This window comes from Petaurus breviceps, unplaced genomic scaffold (assembly GCF_028583685.1).
Source record: "Petaurus breviceps papuanus isolate PSGF00001 unplaced genomic scaffold, PetGlider_PUasm1.0 214, whole genome shotgun sequence".
Classification (NCBI taxonomy): domain Eukaryota; kingdom Metazoa; phylum Chordata; class Mammalia; order Diprotodontia; family Petauridae; genus Petaurus; species Petaurus breviceps.
In genome coordinates this window covers 14,730,833-14,753,181 of record NW_027185863.1, presented here as the reverse complement: position 1 = coordinate 14,753,181, position 22,349 = coordinate 14,730,833, and the positions used below count along the sequence as shown (strand labels likewise).

General features: G+C 37.8%; 1 protein-coding gene across 4 annotated transcripts in view; it reads right to left on the bottom strand.

The window, feature by feature from the left end:
- The window catches only part of CARS2 (cysteinyl-tRNA synthetase 2, mitochondrial), a 65,584-nt gene that overhangs the window by 20,464 nt on the left and 22,771 nt on the right, over positions 1 to 22,349 (bottom strand). For all 4 annotated transcript variants that reach the window (XM_069094104.1, XM_069094103.1, XM_069094106.1 and 1 more), the window contains 4 exons: positions 17,938 to 18,067; positions 13,650 to 13,783; positions 8,052 to 8,116; positions 5,716 to 5,782 (listed from right to left, as the gene is read on the bottom strand). In XM_069094104.1, the coding sequence (XP_068950205.1) occupies positions 5,716 to 5,782; positions 8,052 to 8,116; positions 13,650 to 13,783; positions 17,938 to 18,067 (396 nt within the window). The remainder of the gene's footprint in view (positions 1 to 5,715; positions 5,783 to 8,051; positions 8,117 to 13,649; positions 13,784 to 17,937; positions 18,068 to 22,349) is intronic.

The window sequence follows — 22,349 nt, the reverse complement described above, 5'->3', positions numbered from 1 at the left end:
TATGTTCTAAGTCATGCCTACTTTGAATGAGAGTAGTGACCATCTGAAGGCCCCTGAAATTTGCAATGAAACTCAAACAGAAGGCATATCCCAAGATCTATTTCACCTTTGTTAGAAAGTTGGAAATTCAGTCTTTAGAAGCTACACTGAAGACACTGTGACGAGTGGACTTTTATATTAATATTCTTCATCCCTTTTTACATATAATATGAAACTACTGCTCCAATACTAGTAGGAAATATGTTTCTGAATTGTTTAATTCAGTTGTCATATTGGGCATCGATTTATCCACTTTCTACTACCTGGATCTCTGGTAACAACATCATATACCTGGGCAGGATCAGAGAGAATCTGGATACTCTCATCACTTGAGCCAAGCTGGAAGCAAAAGACAAATCTGGCTGAAGAAAGGGGTAAATTTTCTATGCACTATTCCATTAATTCACTGCTGAAATGGGCATCAGAATGCCAACAAGGCTGTCATGAAGAGCCCAGTCAATCATTATACTCAGTCACTGGGAGAAAAAGCGCATGAGAAACTAGAACAAGGAAGCTGTGGTATGAAGTTCTCCATATGTTCAACTTCATGTATGCCCAAACAAGTTACTTGAAGGGGAACACTAAGGTTTTAGATTTTTCTTCTATGCAGGTTACTATTAAAATGAATTTTCTACTTGGCTGTTTACTTGAATATCAAAAACATCTACCCCAGGAGAGCTAGGTGGTGCAGTGAACAGAACACTGGCCCTGGAGTCAAAAGGACCTGAGTTCAAATCCGGCCTCAGACACTTAACACTTACTAGCCTTGTGACCTTGGGCAAGTCCCTTAACCCCAACTGCCCTGCCTCCCCCTCCAAAAAGCAAAAAAACAAAAAAAAAAAAACCCATCTCTCGCCCAAAATCCTCCATTCTTTCTCTAAGCTTTATCAAAAACTCCTTACAAGGACAAATAAATTAGACCAGGTAAATCCTGCAAAGTGATCATCTGCTGTGTTATATATGTATGTTTGGTGGACAAGGCAGTAGGTTATTTGATCAAACAGGGTAGTCTGGGTTTTTATTTGTAAGGCTTTAAAAACTCTTTAAATCCTGAAATGTCTATGTTCTACAATATCTTTTAGCTGTAGTAGAGACTGTTATCAAATCAAGGGCCTCCTTTGACTTTTGAGCTTTTTGCCACAGTAGAACTCTGCTTCCAGACAGGGGAGCTTTGTCCTAGTTGCTGGGGTTTTCACAGCTGACAGAGCTATTAGTTGGCTGCCCTCTCTGAGGCCTCCACATGCACTGGCACACTGATCGCGCACCCGAGGACCTCCACCCTAGACAGCGATACAGATCCAAGCAGGTTAAAGCAAGAGTGATTACCCTGTGAATGGTCGCTTGGTCCCCCTACACTCTGCAGGCCAGGAGCTCTGAAGCAGCCGCGAGGCTGGGGCTGCTGCCCCAGGGGCAGAGGCCGGACCACACTCCCAGACCCCCCTATCCCCACAAAGTCCACACTGACTGCTCACTCTGTCTTTGGCATTTAAGGGTTGATAATTCTGGAAACTGCCACAGCTAATGGTGATCTACTCTCCAAACAGCCCTCTAGCTGTGGCTGGTCAGGCTGCCCTGAGGCTAAAACTGCGGGCTATGGTGGGGTTGGGTGCTGCTTCCAGAACATTGTGATGTGATGGACCCTTCCTGCCGGGAGGCTTGTTTCTCTCTGTCTTCAGCAGGAGATCTGTTTCTCCCTGTCACTTTGTGGGTTCTGTAGCCCAAGTCATTTTGTGTAGGTATTTGAGGTGATTATGGGGAGAGCGCAGGGTGTTTTCTGCTTCTACACTGCTATCTTAGCTCTGCCCCAAGGGCCTCCTCTGTCACAGAGGTCTCTTCTTAACATTATCCTTCCCTATACTAGTTTTCCTCACTTTTCTCGTTTTCAACTAGTGCTTTATTAAAGCTAACTTCCTGATCAATAAGAAGAAAAAAATAATAAAATATCAGAGGAGGGGTAAAATGATCAATATAAAGCTTTCTATCCTGAAAGCTTTCTACAGGTAGGATAGGAATTGCCTGGGGATGCAAAGATCCTGCCACTGGAGTCCAGCTACCACTCCCAGTACTGGATCCTAAACTGGGTTGAAGAAGCATCTCCCTAAGGAAAACTGAATATGTAACAAGTCCTTGAAGGACTGTAATCCGTCTACAACATGTGTAAGTAAAATGGCTGATTAATGTTCATTAAGGATTCTGATGAGCCTACAGCTAAGAGCAGTTTACTCCTCTTCCTCATTCCCTTCCCAAGGAGCAGACAAGATCCAGAGAGAAAACTCCTCTAACACTGTTTTGAAGTGGAATGGCTGTTTTTTCTCAATTGTGTTTTTAAATGTTCTGAGACAACAAAAGCTTTGGCTCTCTTAAGAAAGGAACAGCTCGCATCAGTAACAGGGAGGCTAACTAACTAACATGGAACTAAAGGAAAGGGAAGAAGAATGGCACAGAAGCTAATTGCTAGAGTAACCTCTTTCTGGTTAATCAAAGATAGTTACAGGGAAATGTGGAATGTGAAAATGAAGTATATGACTCCTGGGGGAGAAAAGAGAAGGAAAGACAAATGAGGAAAAACTAGTGAGGCAGGAGTGAGTGAAGACAAACCCTGTGATGGAAATTAAGGTGCTCAAGAAGGCAAACGGTACTAGGTAGGAGTCATGAAACCTGGATGCTCATCCTGTCACTACTTGTGTCTGATATGGACAAATCATTTAACTTCCCTGGGCTTCTGTTTCCTCATTTGCGAAATTAGGGAATAGACTTAGATTATTTCTAAGGTCTCTAGAAATTAATGTCTGTGATTTTACTTTAACAAAAGGTTGTTGTTTTTTTTTTTAAATAAAAGCTTAATTGAGCTAGATCATGTGCTTGATAATCTGTGCCTACAAAAAGCTGGTGCAGTTGGCTGCCAAAGTCATTCATGTGGTAGTAACTACCCTAATGACTGTCACAACAATTAGGAAGAGACATTCAGTCTCCATAGGGCTAGCCTTGAAAATGCAAAACTACTAAGTGATAGCTTTCATCACAAATTCTTATTAGAGGAGGGTGAAACAGGCTTTAGTATTTTGTTTTATTTTAAAACACACTAGCTCCAGTACTACCATCTTGCTTTATTTCTCATGTTACAGAACCCCAAAAGCCAATGGAGGTCAGGCCAAAAGATGCTACTGACCTAGGGATTAGTTGTGGAGGAGAAAATCTGACAGCTAGACTTCTCTGACCTGGACTGAGGAAACGGCATCATTACTCTAATGTTCAGCAGCTTCTTGGATCTATTCATTTCTAAGATTTAAAATGTGCATGTAAGATAGAAAAGCTTCCTAATAATAGAAACGGTCTCTAAAGCTACTGAGAGCACCTCATATATATTTACTTTCTATTACTGCTTTATCCCCTCTAAGTTCGAAGGATCAGAAGACTGATCAATGCCCTGCTTCTAAGTAAAGAAACAACTTCCACAAAATTTCCTTTTGAGAGATCAGGAAACTGAAGTCAAAGACCCAAAGTAGCTTGCTCTATGTACTGAGCAAAATCATGGTAGACTGGAATTGTAAGGCCTTTCTCCTGACTTTTTCAGCTCTATTCACTAATCATTCTACCCCTGAGGACATGAATACATGTGAAGTCACAAACAACAATGTTGTTAATAACGGTGAACACTTTCACCTTGTTTTAAACTGACAGATCTGCATAGCTGAGATCTATGCAAAAGTCCTCTGTGGTAACCATTCTCTTATCTTTTGTGGTATTCCATTCAGAGTTCCTCTGCTTCACAGAAAGCAATATTTGTATGCATTGTTTTTTTTATGTGCCATTGTACTCATTGTTTTTATATGCCATTTAGCAGCAGTTCAGTGCATCTAGAAATCCCTCACTAGCAAATAAACTAAAATTCACAAGTTCCATAAATAACTAGAATTTCTGAAAGTGCTATCAGTCAGAAAGCTTTTTTTTGAAACCAAACTGCTTACACAACAAAGCTCACAAAAGAGTTACACAGTGACAAAGATTAACCAAATAATCTGCCTCTGCTACATCCCTTCTCTTGTCATTAAAAACTGAGAAGGGCTCTCAGGCTGGGGGACTTCATTAATTGTTTTTTTTTCTTTTCTTTTTAAAACCAACATAGGATGCATTCCATATGCTCTAACATCTAATCTAATAGCAATAACACCAGCATGAACCAGACTATGCTCTGTCAAGTGACATATTCTCACCTCCAATTTTGTGCAGGGTGAAAAATCATTTCCTTCTTCCCTAAGATGTAATTCATCCATTTAGGTAAGCTGTTTCCTTCTCTTAAGGAGTCTTGTGACTTCACAGTAGGTAAAAAGCAAAAGTTCTGCACAAAGAATCTCTTTCATAAGAGGGTTGGACACAAAGAATCATTACCTAGGTCAACTGTTTTAATTTTCTTTAACATAATGCTTAAACTGTCAATTTTAATAAACATTTGGGACTTTAGTAGCTCGAGTGTTCTACCTCTATCTAAACACGCACCTTCCCTGAATACTGCATTTAGTTTAAGGGGTGAGGCAAAAAACCTTCAAGTGCTTACACTTTTAAGTTGGTTTTTTTTTTGGAGGGTAACTGGGGTTAAGTGACTTGCCCAAAGCCACATGGCTAGTAAGTGTGTTAAGTGTCTGAGGCAGGATTTGAACTCAGGTCCTCCTGACTCAAGGGCTGGTACTCTAGTCTATATTTTAAGTTGTTTATTCAACTTGGAACAACTACCTATAATTTTTCTCAAAATATTAACATATTTTTACTTACTTTGATAATCACAGGGGACAAAATGAAAACACCCCAACTGCCAAATAAATACAAAGTTTAGTTTTATCTTTTTTTCCTCATAGATTTAAAATGGAAAAACATGTCTCTATTATAGGACACAGACACCTGGGGAAAGCTTCCACAAAATCATAAACCAAGTAACTGAGTGGGAAGTGTACATACACACATCTATAAAACCTGGAGTAAGGAAAATTAAGAGTTGACAGTATAAAGCCAAAAACGTTGTTATTCTTATGAGGGTCTAGGAAGAATAAGTTCTGCATAAGCAGCAGACATTTCAGCGAGCATTTATCTAACTTTTCAATGTAAGGTCTGCTTTGAAATATAGAGGCTACTGCCATTATTCATTCAAAGCAATGCCTCCAATTCAAAGGTTACATCTCATTTATGCTTGAAAAAAATGTTCCCCCTCTCCCCACATCATTATTACTTCATGACAAGATAGTCTATTAAACTGTCCAGAATTCCACATCTATGTTGCACCATTTGAAACTGAATTCATAACTTTACTTTTGCCCACCATATGCTTATGTCTTTCTAAACCAGTTGACTCCCAAAGAAATATTACTGTTATCAAATGCTGTACTTTCTTATCTTTAAATCTTTATATTCTGTGCCTGGAATATGGTCCTTCTCTGCCTTCTTCTGTTGAATTCTTGCCCATTTTTTAAAGCCATCAGTCATCTCCTTCATGAAGTCTTCCTTGATTCGCCAGTCAAGTATACTCTTGCTGGCCCTAACCCCTGGGTCTCACATAACAGTTTGTTTTGCAAGTCTCTGATGCGTTCTGAAATCTGAACTAAAAATAGTTGACATAATTTTAAAATGAAGCTCTGAAAAGCGTAGGACAGAAAATGAAATACTGAGGATAAATGATTTTCTTACCTGACCTATAACTGCTGAGCAGGCAGAACATCCGGAAAACATCTGGAGAAAACTTCTTTAGAAAATCCTTAAAAAATGTTTAAATGAAGTACATTTATTATAATTTTCTTCTAAAAGTAATTTTTATATTAACTCAGAGTTGTGTGGTATAGTAGATAGGGTACTAGAATTAAGAGTTAAGATCTGAGTTTGAATTCCACCTTAAATATACTTATTACAATATTATATCACCCTGGGCAAAAGTCACAAAAACCAAATGAAATTGGTTCTTACAACAAAAAAGCTGGAAACAACGTGGCTACCCATTGATAGGAGAATGGCTGACAAAATGTGATGGATAAATGTGACAGAGCTTTTACTGTGTCAGAAGAAACAAGGAATTTAGCAAGACTTAGAGGAAGTGATATGAAGTTAAATAAACAGAATCAAGGAAGCAAGATACATAACACTACAATAACAGAGATAAAAACCCCCCACAAAAATATGTAAATGCGTAGCAACTGCAATGACCAATCTCAACCCTGAAGGCTAGTCTAAGGAAATGCTCTTGCCTCGGGACTACATAGATGCACTACATTCTGCAGTTTCAAGAAGGAGCCTGATGACAGACAGTGATCTCAAGGACCAACCTGGTGAAATGGCTATCTGAATTTTGGGTTACACTGAGAACCCTGCAGTGAATATCCTAAAAGTATGCTGCAGTTAAAGCAAGTACCTAGTTTATAGCAGCAATATTCTCTTACAAAGTTCAAATGGCAGTTGGTGTACAATTTATAAAACCTTAAGTCTGTGGGAGAAACAAGTAAAACTTTCTCCAACAATAGGGAAGCACAAAAGAAAAAATCAGTACAAATGATGAGGCAACTACTGCACCATCTCTTTAAAAAGAATTTGACAAAATCTCTGCATGTGGAAACTAGTGTTAAGGTATCCACAATTACTTTAAGATTACTTTAGGAGATCAGATATGGAATTCTTTTAAAAAAGGGAAAAAAAAGCACAACTTGAGTGAAGACTCCAAAGAGATCTGCTGAGAGCCCTGCCCTCCCAGCCTGTGGACAAGAGGCCCAGCTTCTGCAGGTGCTACAGCCACCACTCCTGCAGACCCAGAAAATACCTTCACCACCAGAAGCCTGAGCGATCTCCAGAAGAATCGGTGGCTCTGTTAGTGGATATGAAAGATGCACTGCACTGGCTTTGCTGCTGCACCCTGAGGACTACTTGGCCTTTTCCAACTTCTATACGTCTTGTTTCCCCCCCTTAAAATGAGAGTGCCTTGAGAAAAGAAGATTGTCCTGCTTTTCTGTGTGTATCCCTAGTGCTTTGCACATGGCTCTGCTCAGAGTGAACACTTGAAGGTTTCTTTGTTCATTCATCTTACACTTCAATTTTCAGGGGACACAAGTGAACACCTGCACACACATATACAAACCTCACTCCCTCAAACTAATATTTCAGGTGTAGAACAATTGAATGAAAGAGTAAGAGGGCTCTGTTTTCTATATCAAATCTAGTTACAAAGGAGAAAATAAATAGGCTAAATTGCATCAACTGGGAATTTTTTTAGTTTTTTTCCCCCCACTGTTTTATTATCATGGTGCCAAGGATTTTAAGTCTAAATGTGGACAAGTTTCTAATACATTCTCATGCTCCTTGTTTTCCTGTTTGCTGTGCTCCGATACTGTCTTAAGCAATAATCATTTGTCAAGTGCCTACCATATGTGAAGAGGGCATCCAATAGATTACCCAAATTACAAAATTCAATGGAACAGCAAACTATCCCTGGTAAAAGACAGAATGGCTAAAGGACATACAGTTTGTTTGTTTGTTTTTTCCAAAGAAGAGAGAAGGCTAGGAACTTTGCAAGTATGATTTAAAACATCACTGGTCCTCTCAGTGCCCCCAAGCAACTAAGATATAAGCTACTTAAGAGGTATTCATTAGTTTGGGCAGAGAGAGTTTCCTCATTAGGAGTTGAATAATCCTATGAAATCACTGGACCAGGTCAAAAAAACAAACAAAAAAAGGTATGAAATGGCAGTATATAAAAAAAAAGATATAAAGCAAAGAGTAGGAGGAAAAGAAACAAAAGAAATAATCTATAGATAATATGAAGTACAGCAAATGCCAAGGTAGAAGTAACGAGGATAAAAAGGGCCAAGTTATTAAATGTTTCTAAGAGAAAGAAAAGTAATGTAAGATGGAAAACCATGTTTAGAACCATAGAAGAGCTTATTAGAAGCCAAAGAATCAGTTATATGTCATACAATGCACACACATTTTAGAACCAATTTAAGAATTTGTCATTCATTTTGTTAAGTTTTATATTATATTACCTTAATTGTAATGTAGTTTTTTAATGATTTTGACATTTTTTCTTTCCCTTTAACATGCAAATGCCCTGGAAGAGAAATAACAAGGTTAAATTAGTTATTTCTGAAACATGACAAAACTAGCTATCCTATAAGAAAAATGTGAGGAGCTCATGTAAGTAATGGAAGGCATTAGAAAATTTGTTCTCCATTGGCATGGAAGCACCTTTGGCTCAAGCAGAGCTAACATATTAATGTAAGCATAACACGAAATATAGATAATAGAATCACAGATCTGGAGAAGGGGACTCAGAAATCAGTTAGTCCAAACTATTTTATTAATGTTCTATTTGCTTCTTATCCCACAATTTACAAATATCTACTTAACAGAATAAGTACCTGGATAATATCTTACTAATTTTTACAAATGATGAAACTGGCAACAAATTTAATAACTTAAGAATCATATTCCAGGGGTGGCTAGGTGGCTCAGCGAGTAAGAGTACCAGCCCCAGTGTCGGGATGATCTGGGGATCAAATCCGGGCTCAGATACTTAGCACCCACCCAGAAATAACTGGCCATGTAACCTTGAGCAAGTTACTTAACCCCAATTGCTTTAAAAAAAAATCATATTCCAACGAGTTTATGCACATTGACAAGAAGGCTATAAAGCTGAACAGAAAAGGTTTAGACTTTTCTGATTTATTATACATAGAATCATGTTATAAGTTGGAATGAATTTTATTTGACTCTCTACTTCAACTCCTCCCCTACCCTAGATGTATGAGTCCCCTCTACAAAAATTCCTTATCATTTGTTATTATCCCACTTACGCTTAGACTCTACTTCCATGGATGGCAGTATAAGGCAGCCCATTTCACCCTGGAAAAGCTTTATTTGTTTAACTGTTAGAAATTCTTGGGGCAGCTAGGTGGCGCAGTGAGTAAGTGCCAGTCCTGGAGTCAGGAGGACCTGAGTTAGGATCAGGCCTCACACACACACACACACACACACACACACACACACACACACACACACAAATTAGCCGTGTGACCTTGGCCAAGTTACTTAACCCCAATTGCCCTCCAAAAAGTCAAAAAAAAAAAAGAAATTATTGGCTACCCTGAGAAAATTCTTCATCCCTATAACTTCCTCCTACTGTTTTTCATGCTATCTCTGTAGCTATACTAGATAAAGTCTAATTGCTCTTCCATTTGATAGCCCTTCAAATATATGAAGATATGTACCATGTCCCCAAGTCTTCTCTTTCCCAGGTTAAATAAGATTTTGTAAATTCACTGATTCACCAAATCCTTCTGGAATTAGTTCACATCTTCTGTAACACATATTTGAGGGAAGAGGTTAGCTTCACTAAAGACTTTTTTTCCCCCAAAACACACACACACACACACACACACACACACACATACCCAAGCTTCCAAAACCTGTTAGGCATTTTTCCTCAGCAGTACAACTCCTGTCAAAAAAAGGCTCCTAGAAATTTTTTTTTTCCTATTGGAGGGATTTTCCTTTTCCTAGTCTGCTTAAAAACATTGTTGTGTTACAACACAAATATTCTCTGAAAACTGCTTATATAACAGAGTGTCTGAAAAGTGATATAACCTGGAATAAGTCATGTGGTCATCAAATAATATTACATTTATAAATTAAGTTTGGCACTATCTCAGATAAGACCTGACTTTATTTCTCTAATTCAACTTTTTTTTCATTGGGAGGAATTAATAATTCTCCATTGTTTTACTAAAGGAGATCTGTGATATTTCTTATATCTCCAGTATAAAGCTAAGGGGATATAAAAAGGAAGAAGTCTACTTAGATCTTACTTAGCAGAGAAAATAAATCAATTTAAAAAGTGATTCTCTCCTTAGACTTTAAAGTCAGTATCTGTTCGCTGTTTCTAAACATTCAATGGACGTACCAACCCTGGTAGGCCTGACTAGTTAGTAGATGAGGTTAAAGAAACCAAAGACAATCAGTATGGGCGTTACCCTCTCATTCTTAGGAAGAGGGAGGTATGCCAATAAAAGTACACTACTTATAACCAGTGCATTTTGCTAGGATCTTTAGGATACCACCCTGATAATCTACGAACTAGTTAAAAGGGAACTAGGCACATGTAAAGCCTATATTTTTAGAAATGGTCAAGAGTACCAAGTCCTTCAAAATGAAGTATGCCTATGGTCTTCAATGGTTTCTCAGTTACATTTGTTTTATTTTTATAATTTTTAAATAATTTTTTTCCAATTACATGTAAAGGTAATCCTTAACATTATTTTTTTTTATTTTGACTGTTAAATTATCTCCCATTGCTACCTCCTCCCTAAGAGGGCAAGCAATTTGATATTGGTTATGTATGTTCAATAATGTAAAACATATTTCCACATTAGTCATGTTGTGAAAGAAGAAAGAGAACAAAAGAAGAAAAACACAAAAAAATTAAAAAGTGAAAAAAGTATGCTTCAGTCTGCATTCGGACTCCATAGCTCTTTCTCTGAATATAGATATCATTGTCCGCCATGGGTCCTTTAGAATTGTCTTGGATCACTGTATTGCTGAGAAAAACCAAGTCATTCACAACTGATCATCACACGATATTGCTGACGCTGTGTACAGTGTTCACCTGATTCTGCTCACTCACTTTTGCATCATTTCATATGAGCCTTTCCAGGTTTTTATATGAATAAATTTTACAAGCTCTTGCTCTATTTATGTTTATTTGGCTAAGTGCTGAGAAGAAAAAAAGGCTAAATATTTTCTGTTCCACATGATCACTGAAGTGTAGCATAGCACCTGAAATTGTAAACCATACATAATGTCTTAAAAAGTAAGTTTCAAGAGGCAGCCAGGTGGCGCAGTGAGTAAAAGCGCTGGCCTCAGCCTCAGAAGACCTGGGATCAGTTCCGGCCTCAGATACTCAGCACCCACACAAAAAATAACTGGCCGTGTAACTCCGATTGCTTAAAAAAAAAAAAGTAAGTTTCAAAATTTCTACCAATAAATGAGTAGGCTACTTCTGTCATTTATTGTAGTATATCTTCAGAAAAAAATCAATGTAACAAGCAACATCATCAAGAATGTAGCAACTATATCCTGGATCCTATTTAGCTGTTAATAAGGGAAAAGTTGTGACAGATTGGATATACTCAGCATCTAAACCAACCAACATTTCACAGCCACAGGAGCAAAATCATTTTTATGTTCTTCATAAACAGATTTTCTTAAAAGGAGATACTTTGGTTTTTTGGGTTGTTTTTTTTTTTTGCCTTTTTGGAGGGCAACTGGGGTTAAGTAACTTGCCCAAGGTTACATGGCTACTTTGTGTGTGTGTGTGTGTGTGTTGTGTCTGAGGCCAGAACCGAACTCAGGTCCTCCTGACTCCGGGGCCAGCGCTTTACTCACTGCGCCACCTAAGCACCCCAATAGTAGATACTGTGAAAACATTTTTGGAAGATTAAATTTTAAAATTTAAAGTTGTGAAGAATGCAAAAATATAAAGAAATTAGTTTCTTTATATTTTCGCATTTTCAGACATTATATTATATGTTATAATAGGGGCTATGCAGAATATATATCAAACAATGACTAAGCTTTTGAGACTTAAATTTTCATAAAATTAGATAATTTCAAAACTGAAAGCTGCCTCCAAAGCCATTTGGCCTTATTCATTCATGAAAAAGAATCCCTTCGATCACACACCCAATGTGTTCATCTAGTCTTTGCTTGAAGACCTGGAATGGGAGAGAACTTACTATATCTCCTGTCTACTTTTAAACAGCTCAAATTATAATTAAATTTTTCTTTACATCAAACATGTATCTGTCAATTTGTGACTGTCATTCATTGCTCCTCATCTTCCTTCAGGGAAACAAGACCCATATGTCTCATAGAATAGCTACACATCCCATATCAATAATTTTTATACTGATTATAGGCATTTACCCCCTTTTTTGACTCGGTTCATTTAATAACCTACACTAAAGTCCTTTCCGGTGTTCTACAGCAGTGCCAAGGCAGATCCTGAGTTCCTAAAGACTGTTAGTAAAGCAGGTTCTACTAAGTTGGAAAGGCTTCAAGTATAAGCTCAATTACACAATCACAGCAGCTCATGAATGGACACGGAAGGATTTGAGATTTAGACTGGCAGAGGGCCAACTGGTTACAACGAATCGCTGATACTTTTAATTAAACATGTGAGAAAAAATTAATTTTTAAACTTAGATGATTAAGAAGACAAGTTAAATGTGTGTTGGGGGAAGAGGGGCCCATGTGTGGTGTTTCCTTTTCCACAGGGAAAGATACATAATGCATTAGTCAATGTGAGGAAAGATACAATGAAACCTAATTCTTGGTATTTGAAAGTCTTCTGTGGACCACACACATAAATACAAAGAAAATACTGCCACAAACACAGGGAAACAAGCAACTTCCTTTCTTGATCTCTTAAGGCAGGATGATATTGTGAAACTTTTAGTAAGGGAAACCTTAGTTTAAGTCCTAATTCTGACACATTATCTATGTACTGATAGGAAGTCATTTAACCTTTCTGAGTTTCAGCTTCTCAACTGCAAAATAAAACTTGGTTTCTCACCCTCCCCTCTGGGTGTCTAGAAAGAAATTACATTAAAAAGAACAATGGGGGCAGCTAGGTGGCCAGTGAATAAAGCACTGGCCCTGGAATCAGGAGGACCTGAGTTAAAATTCAGACTCAGACACTTAACATTTACTAGCTGTGTGACCTTGGGCAAGTCACTTAGCCACAACTGCTTTGCCTTCCCCCCTCCAAAAAAAAAAAATCATGCAAATGTGAGTTATTATTGCTATTATATATTTTTGCTTATACTCACTATCAAAAAAAGAGAAAGACCAAATTTTTTTTAACAGAATTTAAGCAGTACACATTAACTTATACAGCACATGGATGCTAATGACAATTTACAATATGGCAAATTCTATCCTTGAGACTTAAAGAAAATTGCCATCTTCTAGAGTCTGCTGTATTCTTCCTTACCTCATGCCGCATATTGCTTTCTTATCCTATGCCTTAAAAGCCTTCATTATACTTTATTCTTATACTCTTATCAAAATCCTAATATCCTCTATCACCACATGTCTTATTATCTCACCACTGCTCAGGATCGCTGACACGTTACATAACTTCTGAGGCACTGGTTTTTTAAAAAGTATCATTTATGCATAATGAGATACAAGGCAATGCTAAAAGTAAGGAAAACTGGCCAAGTGAATATATTAGTATATCCAAAGGCTAGAACTGTTTTCCCAATAATTTTAGTCCAGAGAAAAAATTACACATCACATCGTGTTGAGTATTTTTCCTCCCACTATACACAATCTAGTCAGTCTAATTTATTCCTATATTCATTCAATATATTCATTAATCCATTACAAGCAAAACAAATTCATATTTCCAAATGATAACAGAAATTCAGAAAAATAAAGATTCCAAACAGATGATTGTTTACTGAAGTTGTACATATATACACTTGTTCATTTGGTATACCTCCTTTCAAATACAGCACTATCATATCATTAAAGGCTGAATTCTTACACAATAAATGAAACTAATTAAAGATGCTACTTACCTGAATGTAGAAAGTAGTTTCCCCACTGCTTGCACTGGTGATACACCTCACACTGTGCAATTTCATTTTCATGATGCGGAAAAGCTAAATCGATCCCACCTGTATGGATATCCAATTGGCTTCCAAACACTAAACTGAAAAACACAATCAACTGCTGCTTCAAGACAGTCACTCAGCAACTTCTCTAGAGAATGTCTAGTGTTCACTACCCACCCCCACCACATAATACTGCAGAGATAAAATTACTAAAATGAAACACAAAGCTCCAATCAAACCACAGAGCATTTAGTTCATTTCTAATGCATTTCCAACATGTTAAAAAAAATTAAGCTAAATTCAAATGGAGACTGGTATTTTAACCTAGTTTTAATGCTGTACATTTGAAGTGAATAGTCACAATCTTTCTTTGAGCCTAGAAATCAGCAAATCACATTAAAAAAAGAACAACTGGGGGCAGCTAGGTGGCACAGTGGGTAAGAGCACTGGCCCCAGAGTCAGAAGGGCCTGGGATCGGTTCTGGACTCAGATACTTAACACTTACAAAAAAAAAACAAAAACTGGCCATGTGACCTTGGGCAAGTTACTTAACCTCAAATGCTTAAAAAAAAAAAAACCTACTGTACCGTCAATTGCTGACTTGAAAGAAGTTAATACATGGAAGATGACTGCAAAGTAACGAGACTTAATTTTCTTGGTTGGCTCAGGACTTTAGAATCATACCATGTAAACCAAGTTAACAGATTCAAAACAATATACTTTAGTCATTCCTGTTTATTTCACAACATTTTCAATATTAAGAATCTAATATTAGGCGTGCCTACATCAAAACAAATTATTTAATACTAAATTCATTCTAAATCTGCTAACTTTTTGACAGGTGCTTAAAGCAATCTTAGCTTACATTCAAAAAGATGTATTTTAGTGCTGGATGGGCCTGGAGTCAGAAAGACCTGTGTTCAAATCCAGCCTCAGACACTTAGTACCTGTGTCACCCTGGGCAAGCCAATTAACCTCTGTTTGCCTTAATCCACTGGAGAAGGAAATGGCAAACCACTCCAGAATCTTTGCCAAGGAAACCCCACGGACAGGATGGTCCACAATAACAGCATCATACTTACACCCTATAGCCTTGGTCATAATATCAAAATCACAGTTTACTGAATGCCTACCAAATGCAATGTTCTCTGCTATGGATGATACAAAGTATTTCTGCCATCAAAGTGCTTCCAATTGAAAAAAGATATATGCATTTATATTTTTTAAAATGCTAAGCATCAGTTCAGTACAATAAGAGAAGTTCGCACATGATTAATTGCCAGATGAATTCTTGAGAAAGTAATTGCTACAAGTATTCACAGGAAGAAGAAATCACTTCATGGGGTGGCCAGGTGGCTCAGCAAGTAAGAGCACCAGCTCTAGTGTCAGGATGACCTGGGGATCGAATCTGGGCTCAGATACTTAGCACCACACCCGGAAATAACTGGCCGTGTAACCTTGAGCAAGTTACTTAACCCCGATTGCTTTAAAAAAAAAAAAAAGAAGAAGAAGAAATCACTTCAGTTTAGAGGTAGTCAGAAAAAGCTTAACAGAGAAAGAATTTGACTCAGGTACTGGGCAACACTGTAATAGGTTAAGGGTTCTTAAACTTTTCATGTCATGGAACCCCTCAGGCAGTGTGGTAAAGCCTAAAGGAGGGGAAAGGAGAGTTAGGGAGAAAGAGGAGGGGGGGAAAGGGGGAGGGGAGGAGAAAGAGAGAGAGAGGGAGGGAGAGAATGTGTGTATGTGTTTTAAATAAGTAACTGAAGGTAAAGACAAATTTCAGGTAGAAGCTAGTTAAAATAAAGATGTAATTTTTCCCCCCATACAAGTTCACAAACCCCTTCCAATCTATCCACAGATCCCTCTGCCAAGTCTGTGAGATCCCACATTAGGAACCCTTAAAATAGGTAGAGAAAACGGAGCAGGACATTTCTAGCAGGCCAAATGACATGACCAACAACGAAACAGGCAGGAAAGTAGAAGGCATTTTTTCAGAGGGTACTGGGTAAAAACCAGTTTGATGGGAACAGAAGGCAGCGTATCTCCAGAGCAAAGTCTACTTTTACATTCAGTCAAAAAGTCAAACACATTAAAAAAATCAACTTGTTGCTATTCTGCTTAAATACCTTCGTGTTCCTAGTTTTGCTTCTTTACGCTCTGACCTTTTAAAAAATGCTCTTCAATAGTATAACTGGTTAGTAAATATCAGGTTATCTTTGGAACTAATGTCCCCCTGGTTTAAGACTAGTAAAAAAGAAGTCACTCCTGAAAAAATAAAAAAATCATAGACAGATTTTTCATATGATCATTTCAGCTAGAAATGTGATCTTCTGAAGAAGTTAGGAGACCTCAATTTAAAGCTAACTGTACTACCAATAACTCAATACAAAGCCATCAGTAGAGGGGTGTGCAACCCTAAATGGTATACTAATAATACAGTGGCGATGTTAGAAAAATGTACTTTTAAGCATTTCCTAAATTTATATCATATCAGCTAGATTCTTTACAATCACTTATCAGTGTGTCCCTCAGAATTTCCTCTGACGCAGTATAATATAAACACGCATCAATTAAACAGCAAAGTAAAAAATAAAAACCTGGGTCTCCTTATTCCTTCAGTTTAATCAGCCATACTAGGAAGTCAGCTCACATGTACAAGGAATGGTGATTGTGTCATCAAGAGTATATTTCAAAAGGCCAATTAACACTTCACTGACATAAAATTCTGTTTTTTGGGTTGTTTTTTTTTTTTTTTGCTTTTTGGAGGGGGGAATGCAGGGCGACTGGGGTTAAGTGACTTGCCCAAGGTCACACGGCTAGTTAAGTGTTAAGTGTCTGAGGCCACATTTGAACTCAGGTCCTCCTGACTCTAGGGCTGGTGCTGTATTCACTGTGCCACCTAGCCGCCCCCACTCTTTTCTTTAGAACAGATATAGTATTGGCCTCTCTTCTTCTGGGGTGTCACAAGAAATATTTAAAAGGTTTCTACCAATTATTTCACTGATGGGCCTGCTGTTCAAATTAAATATATGCACACCTTCTACCATAAAAGAGGGCAGCCAGGTGGCTCGATAGATGGACTGCAGCACTTGGAGACTCATCTTCCTGATCTGGCCTTAGACACTTACTGGTTGTGTGACCCTGGGCAAGTCACTTGTTTGTCTCAGTTTCTCCATCTATAAAATGAGCTGGAGAAGGAAATGGTCTGCAAACCACTCCAGTATCCAGATCACAGAGTCAGCAAAACAACACATGACCATAAAGGAGAAAGAGCAGCCCATCTGCCCAAAGGACAGTTCTGTAAAGAAGCTCAGGTTTACGGTAATCTGATCTGCCCCTCATTTGAAATGAAGTGAACTCAGAATTTCTAGATTTTATTTATCAGAATCACTCCTAAGGAATAGAAATTAATTCAAAACTGCTGACAATTCAGAGTTTGGTAAAATAAATGTTTCTATGCGTTAAACAGTGAATGAGCATAAGATAATGTCACAAAGTATACATTTAATCATGGTTATAAGCTCCATGATAGCAGCGTGTCCAACACACTGCCCTCTCTGTACACGGCAGGTATTTAAATGCTTGTTGAATTTAATTTAGATATTACGAACTAGGCTTCTTTAAAAATGCAGAGTGATTTTATGATGCACTAACTTCTCCCATGTGTGAATAAACTAGAATTTAGGGAGGAGCGTGAACATGGGCTGAAGTGCACAGCCATGAGGTTAAAAAACTGACTGCTGCCTGACAGACAATGGGCATGATTACATATTGATCTCCCTGGGAATGTAAACAACAAGCTGGGTACACCATGAAAATGTTTTGCTTTTTTCTAAAAATCCCATCAGTCTCTGCTAGTCAGGACTGAGCTTCATCACACCTAAGAAAACTTCTAAGTTTCTAAGCATTTAAGAACATTATTGGCAAAAGACAAATAGATAAATGAATGAATAAATAATGTTGTCTACAAGACAAAAACTAAGGTAAGCCTGGAAATCACTCCTGTAAAATCCAAAAACCAGAATCCTATATGGCAGTTGTTTCTACAACCAATTGCTTTTTAAAAAAAGACATTATTACAGCTGAACATATTTAAATGTTTTTTTATTCACCCACAAAGTGTTAAAAATTTTTCCTTGTATATATCTGCTTACATCAACACCCTCTGCTGACCAAACTGTGTATTGTTTGCTTTCCATTCGCCAAGCTTAAATAAGTATATAAAAGCAAGTTATTCAAGAAAACTGACCTTGAGATTGTAGAACATTCAATGTGCCAGCCAGGCCTTCCATTTCCCCAAGGAGAAGTCCAAAAAATTTCCTGAGGTTTAGCTGCCTTCCATAGAGCAAAATCATTGGTATGTCGCTTATCAGAATCATCTGCAACAACAAATTAGTTGGAGGAAAAAAAATTTTTTAACAAAATATGGAACTGAGGTCACTAGAAACACACTCAAAAAATTCTGCTCAGTCTTACAAGTGACCACACATTTTTCTTTTCACTGATCTCCCCCTACTTATAACGAAAACAGATAGGAAGGCTACTAAGTATACCAAAGTACTTGATGGACAATTGGTCCAGTTTTAGTAAAATGATTAAATGAATATAAACTGATAAAATGCTAAAGAGTTTACTGAACTGGACATTGTCTTGATCATTCTTGAAACGTTATCTCTGAGAATGCAATCCTTAGTTATAACTGAAAAAGAAATTTTCTATTCTGAATTACAATAATAAAGCCTGTCAAGTCAAGTCAAAGTAAGATGCGTTAAGTGCCTGCTACATACTAGGCATCTGATACTATGATAGACATACTAATCTTATTTAGAGATGTTTATTCCTATATGAAAGCTGGAAGTCTGACTATTAAAAGATTAAGTGATCCTTCCTTTCTATAAAGTCTAGTTAAAAGCCTGAAAGGTACCTTAGAAATTATCTACTCCAATACCTTCCTTTTTATGGCTGAGACAACTAAAGGTTGTTGACAGTAAATAATTGATGCAATAGCTATACAGTTTGTGTCTAGTGTTTATCACAACATCTGGTAAACACACAATAAAGGGACACTGACTGACTGAGTCTGCAATTAAAACAAAGACTTCTCAACTCTCAGGCCAGCTGCCTCTGGGAAGAAAACACTGGAGAATTTGTATAAATGACACAAACATTTGTAGCATTAAAGAATTGCATTTCACTTCACCAAAGTTTACTGACAATATCTGCCAACTTAAAGTTATAAAATTGGATTTTTTGAGTACCTACTGTAAATAAATAAGGACCATCTACCACAATAAAGGAAAAGAGGGAAGAGTTGATAACATAAGTTAATTTAAAATAATTTTCCTAAAATAATTAATTTCTGTCTTTGTAATTTCAGAGGGCTGCTGTAAGAAAAAAAAACATTTTAAAAAGTCTTAAATATATAGCTATGAACTAATGACACAAATCAGGAAGATATTGAAAGATATTTCTACAGCCTCCCCCAATTCATGTAAAAGGTGACTCTGAAGAAACTTTGGAGCTACAGAACCCACAAAATGACACAGAGAAGCTAACCTCCTGCTGAGGACAGCCCTGCAGCCAGCCTGACAACCCAGCGCCAACTGCAGCCCTGAGTGAGCCCGAGGTTTTAGCCCCAAGGTGGGCATGACCAGCTGCCGTGGCAGTTTCCAGAACTATCAACGCGCATAGATGCTAAGGAAAAAGTGAGAGGTCAGTGCAGTGTGGACTTTGAGGTCCAGTAGTTGGGAGTGCAGTCGGCATTTGCCCCTGGGGAGAGAAGCAGCTGAGGCACCTCAGCTGTGCAGCTGCCACCACGTGGCAGCTTCAGCTTCTGGCCTACAGATTGTGGGAGGACCAAGCCACCAGTCTGAGGGTAAAATTTAACCTGCTTGGATCTGGATTGCAGTCTAATGTAGAGGTCCTGGGGTGTGTGTCCAGCTTGCCAGAGCATGTGGAGGCTTCAGAGAGGGCACCCAACTAATACCTTCGGCAGCTGAGAAAACCCCAGAGTTTGGGACGAAGTTCCCCTGTCTGGTGGCAGAGTCCTACTGTGGCAAAATGCCCAAAAGAAAAGTAATTCAATGGCAACATGAGCAGTCAAAGGAAGCAAAACAAACAGAGCAACCCAACTTTACACTCCTATTTTGGGCATGGAACAGGAGGAAGACAGTGAAGTCAGAACTCCTGCACCAAAAGCTTCCAAGAAAAATACGAGCTGGTTACAGGCCATAGAGGACCTTAAGAAGGATTTTGAAAAGCAAATAAGAGAAGTGGAAGAAAAATTTGGAAGATAAATGAGAAAGATGCAAGAAAATTATGAAATGAGAGTCAACAATCTGACTGAAGAAAATAACACCTTAAAAAATAGACTAACTTGGGGCGGCTAGTTGGCACAGTGAATAGAGCACCAGCCCTGGAGTCAGGAGTACTGGAATTCAAATCTGGCCTCAGACACTTAACACAAAACTAGCCGTGTGACCTTGGGCAAGTCCCTTAACCCCAATTGCCCTACCTTCCTCCCTCCAAAAAGCAAAAAAACCCCCCACAAAAAACAGACTAAATCAAATGGCAAAAGAGGCTCAAAAAGGTAATGAGGAGAAAAATTTAATTTAAAAAAAATTTAATGCCTTAAAAAGCCAAATTTGCCAGATGGAGAAAGAATCTCAAAAGCTCACTGAGGAGAATCATTCCTTCAGAATTAGACTGGAGCAAATGGAAGCTAGTGACTTTATGAGAAATCAAGATACTATTAAACAGATCCAAACAAATGAAAAAATAGAAGGCAATGTGAAATATCTCATTGGGAAAACCAATGACCTGGAAAATAGATTCAGGAGAGATAATTTAAAAATTATTGGACTACCTGAAAGCCATGATCAAAAAGAAACTAGAAATCATCCTTCAAGAAATTCTCAAGGAAAATTGCCCTGATGTTTTAGAACCAGAGGGCAAAATAGAGGTTGAAAGAATCCACTGATCACCTCCTGAAAAAGATCCCAAAAAGAAAACACCTAGGAATATTATAGCCAGGTTCCAGAATTCCCAGATCAAGGAGAAAATATTACAAACAGCCAGGAAGAAACAATTTGAACATGGTGGGAACACAATCAGGATAACACAGGATCTGGCAGCTTCTACACTGAGGGATCAAAGCACATGGAATATGATATTCCCAAGGTCAAAGGAGCTGGGATTAAAACCAGGAATCACCTACCCAGCCAAACTGAGTATCATGTTTCAGGGGAAAATATGTTCATTCAGTGGAATAGAGGACTTTCAAGCATTCTTGATGAAAAAAACCAGAGTTGAATAGAAAATTTGACACTCAGATACAAGAAGCAAGAGAAGCATGAGAAGGTAAATAGGGAAAAGAAATCATAAGGAACTTATCAAAGTTGAACTATTTACATTCCCACATGGAAAAACGATAATTGTAACTGATAAAACTTTTCTCAGTATGAGAATAGTTGAAAATATATATACATATATATACACATACATTTATGTCTATATAGGACGTTATATGGGCATATGAATACATATGTGAATGTGTATATATGTATACAGGTATACATAGATAGAGGGCACAGGACCAATTTAATAGGAAGGGGTGATACTTAAAAGGTGAAATTGAGAGGTGATAGAGGAATATAATTGAGAGGAGACAAGGAGAGACAGAATGGGGTAAACGATCTCATATAGAAGAGGCAAGGGAAAATGGTTACAGTGAAAGGCAAGAACAGGAAGGCAAAAGGGAATGGATCAACCTTATTCTCACTGAATTTGGCTTAGGGAATGATACACACACTAATATTCACCCTACAGGAGAGTAGGGGGAAGGGGATAAGAGGGGGCATGATGGAAGGGAGGGAGGGAAGTTGGAAGCACCCACTTTTGAAAAGGGATGGGATCAAAGTAGAGAGCAGAACAAGTGGGATGTGGGATAGGAGGGAGGGAAATATAGTCAGTCTTTACAATATATCCACTATGGAAATGTTTTGCATTAGCTACACATGTACAACCTATAATGAACTACTTATCTTCCCAGTAAGGGTAGGTGACAAAGGAGGAAGGGAATGAATCTGGAATTCAAAATTTTAAAATCAAATGTTTAAAAAAAAATATATATATATATACATATATATATACACACACTATTATTAATATTATTTTACATGTAACTGGAAAATAAGATATACAGGCACTGGGGCATAGAGATCCACCGTGCCCTACTGGAAAGTCGAAGGGGGTATGGGAGAAGGCAGATTGGAGGAGGGGATATCCAGTGGGATCAATATTTAGGGGTGGTGGGTAGGGGGAAAACAGGGAGAAAATTTGTAACTCAAAATCTTGCAGAAATGAATGATGTAAACCAGAAGTTAATAAAGCATTTGAAAAAAAAAGAAAAAATAATTTAAAAAAGATATTTCTACATTGAATGTTCTTTAAGAGTCATCTTGGGGAACCTTTTACAAATATTATAGCCAACCAATGCGTTCACTGCTTTGAACAGTTTTGAACCTCAGTTTCTGAAGGTAGTTTCAAAGAAAAAAAATGAAAATCGAGTTATCCTAAATATCCTCAACAGCAGCAAATATCATCTTTTCTTCTTTGAGAAGAGAATTGATTTCTTAGAAATAACCCAAAGTCATTTGAAAC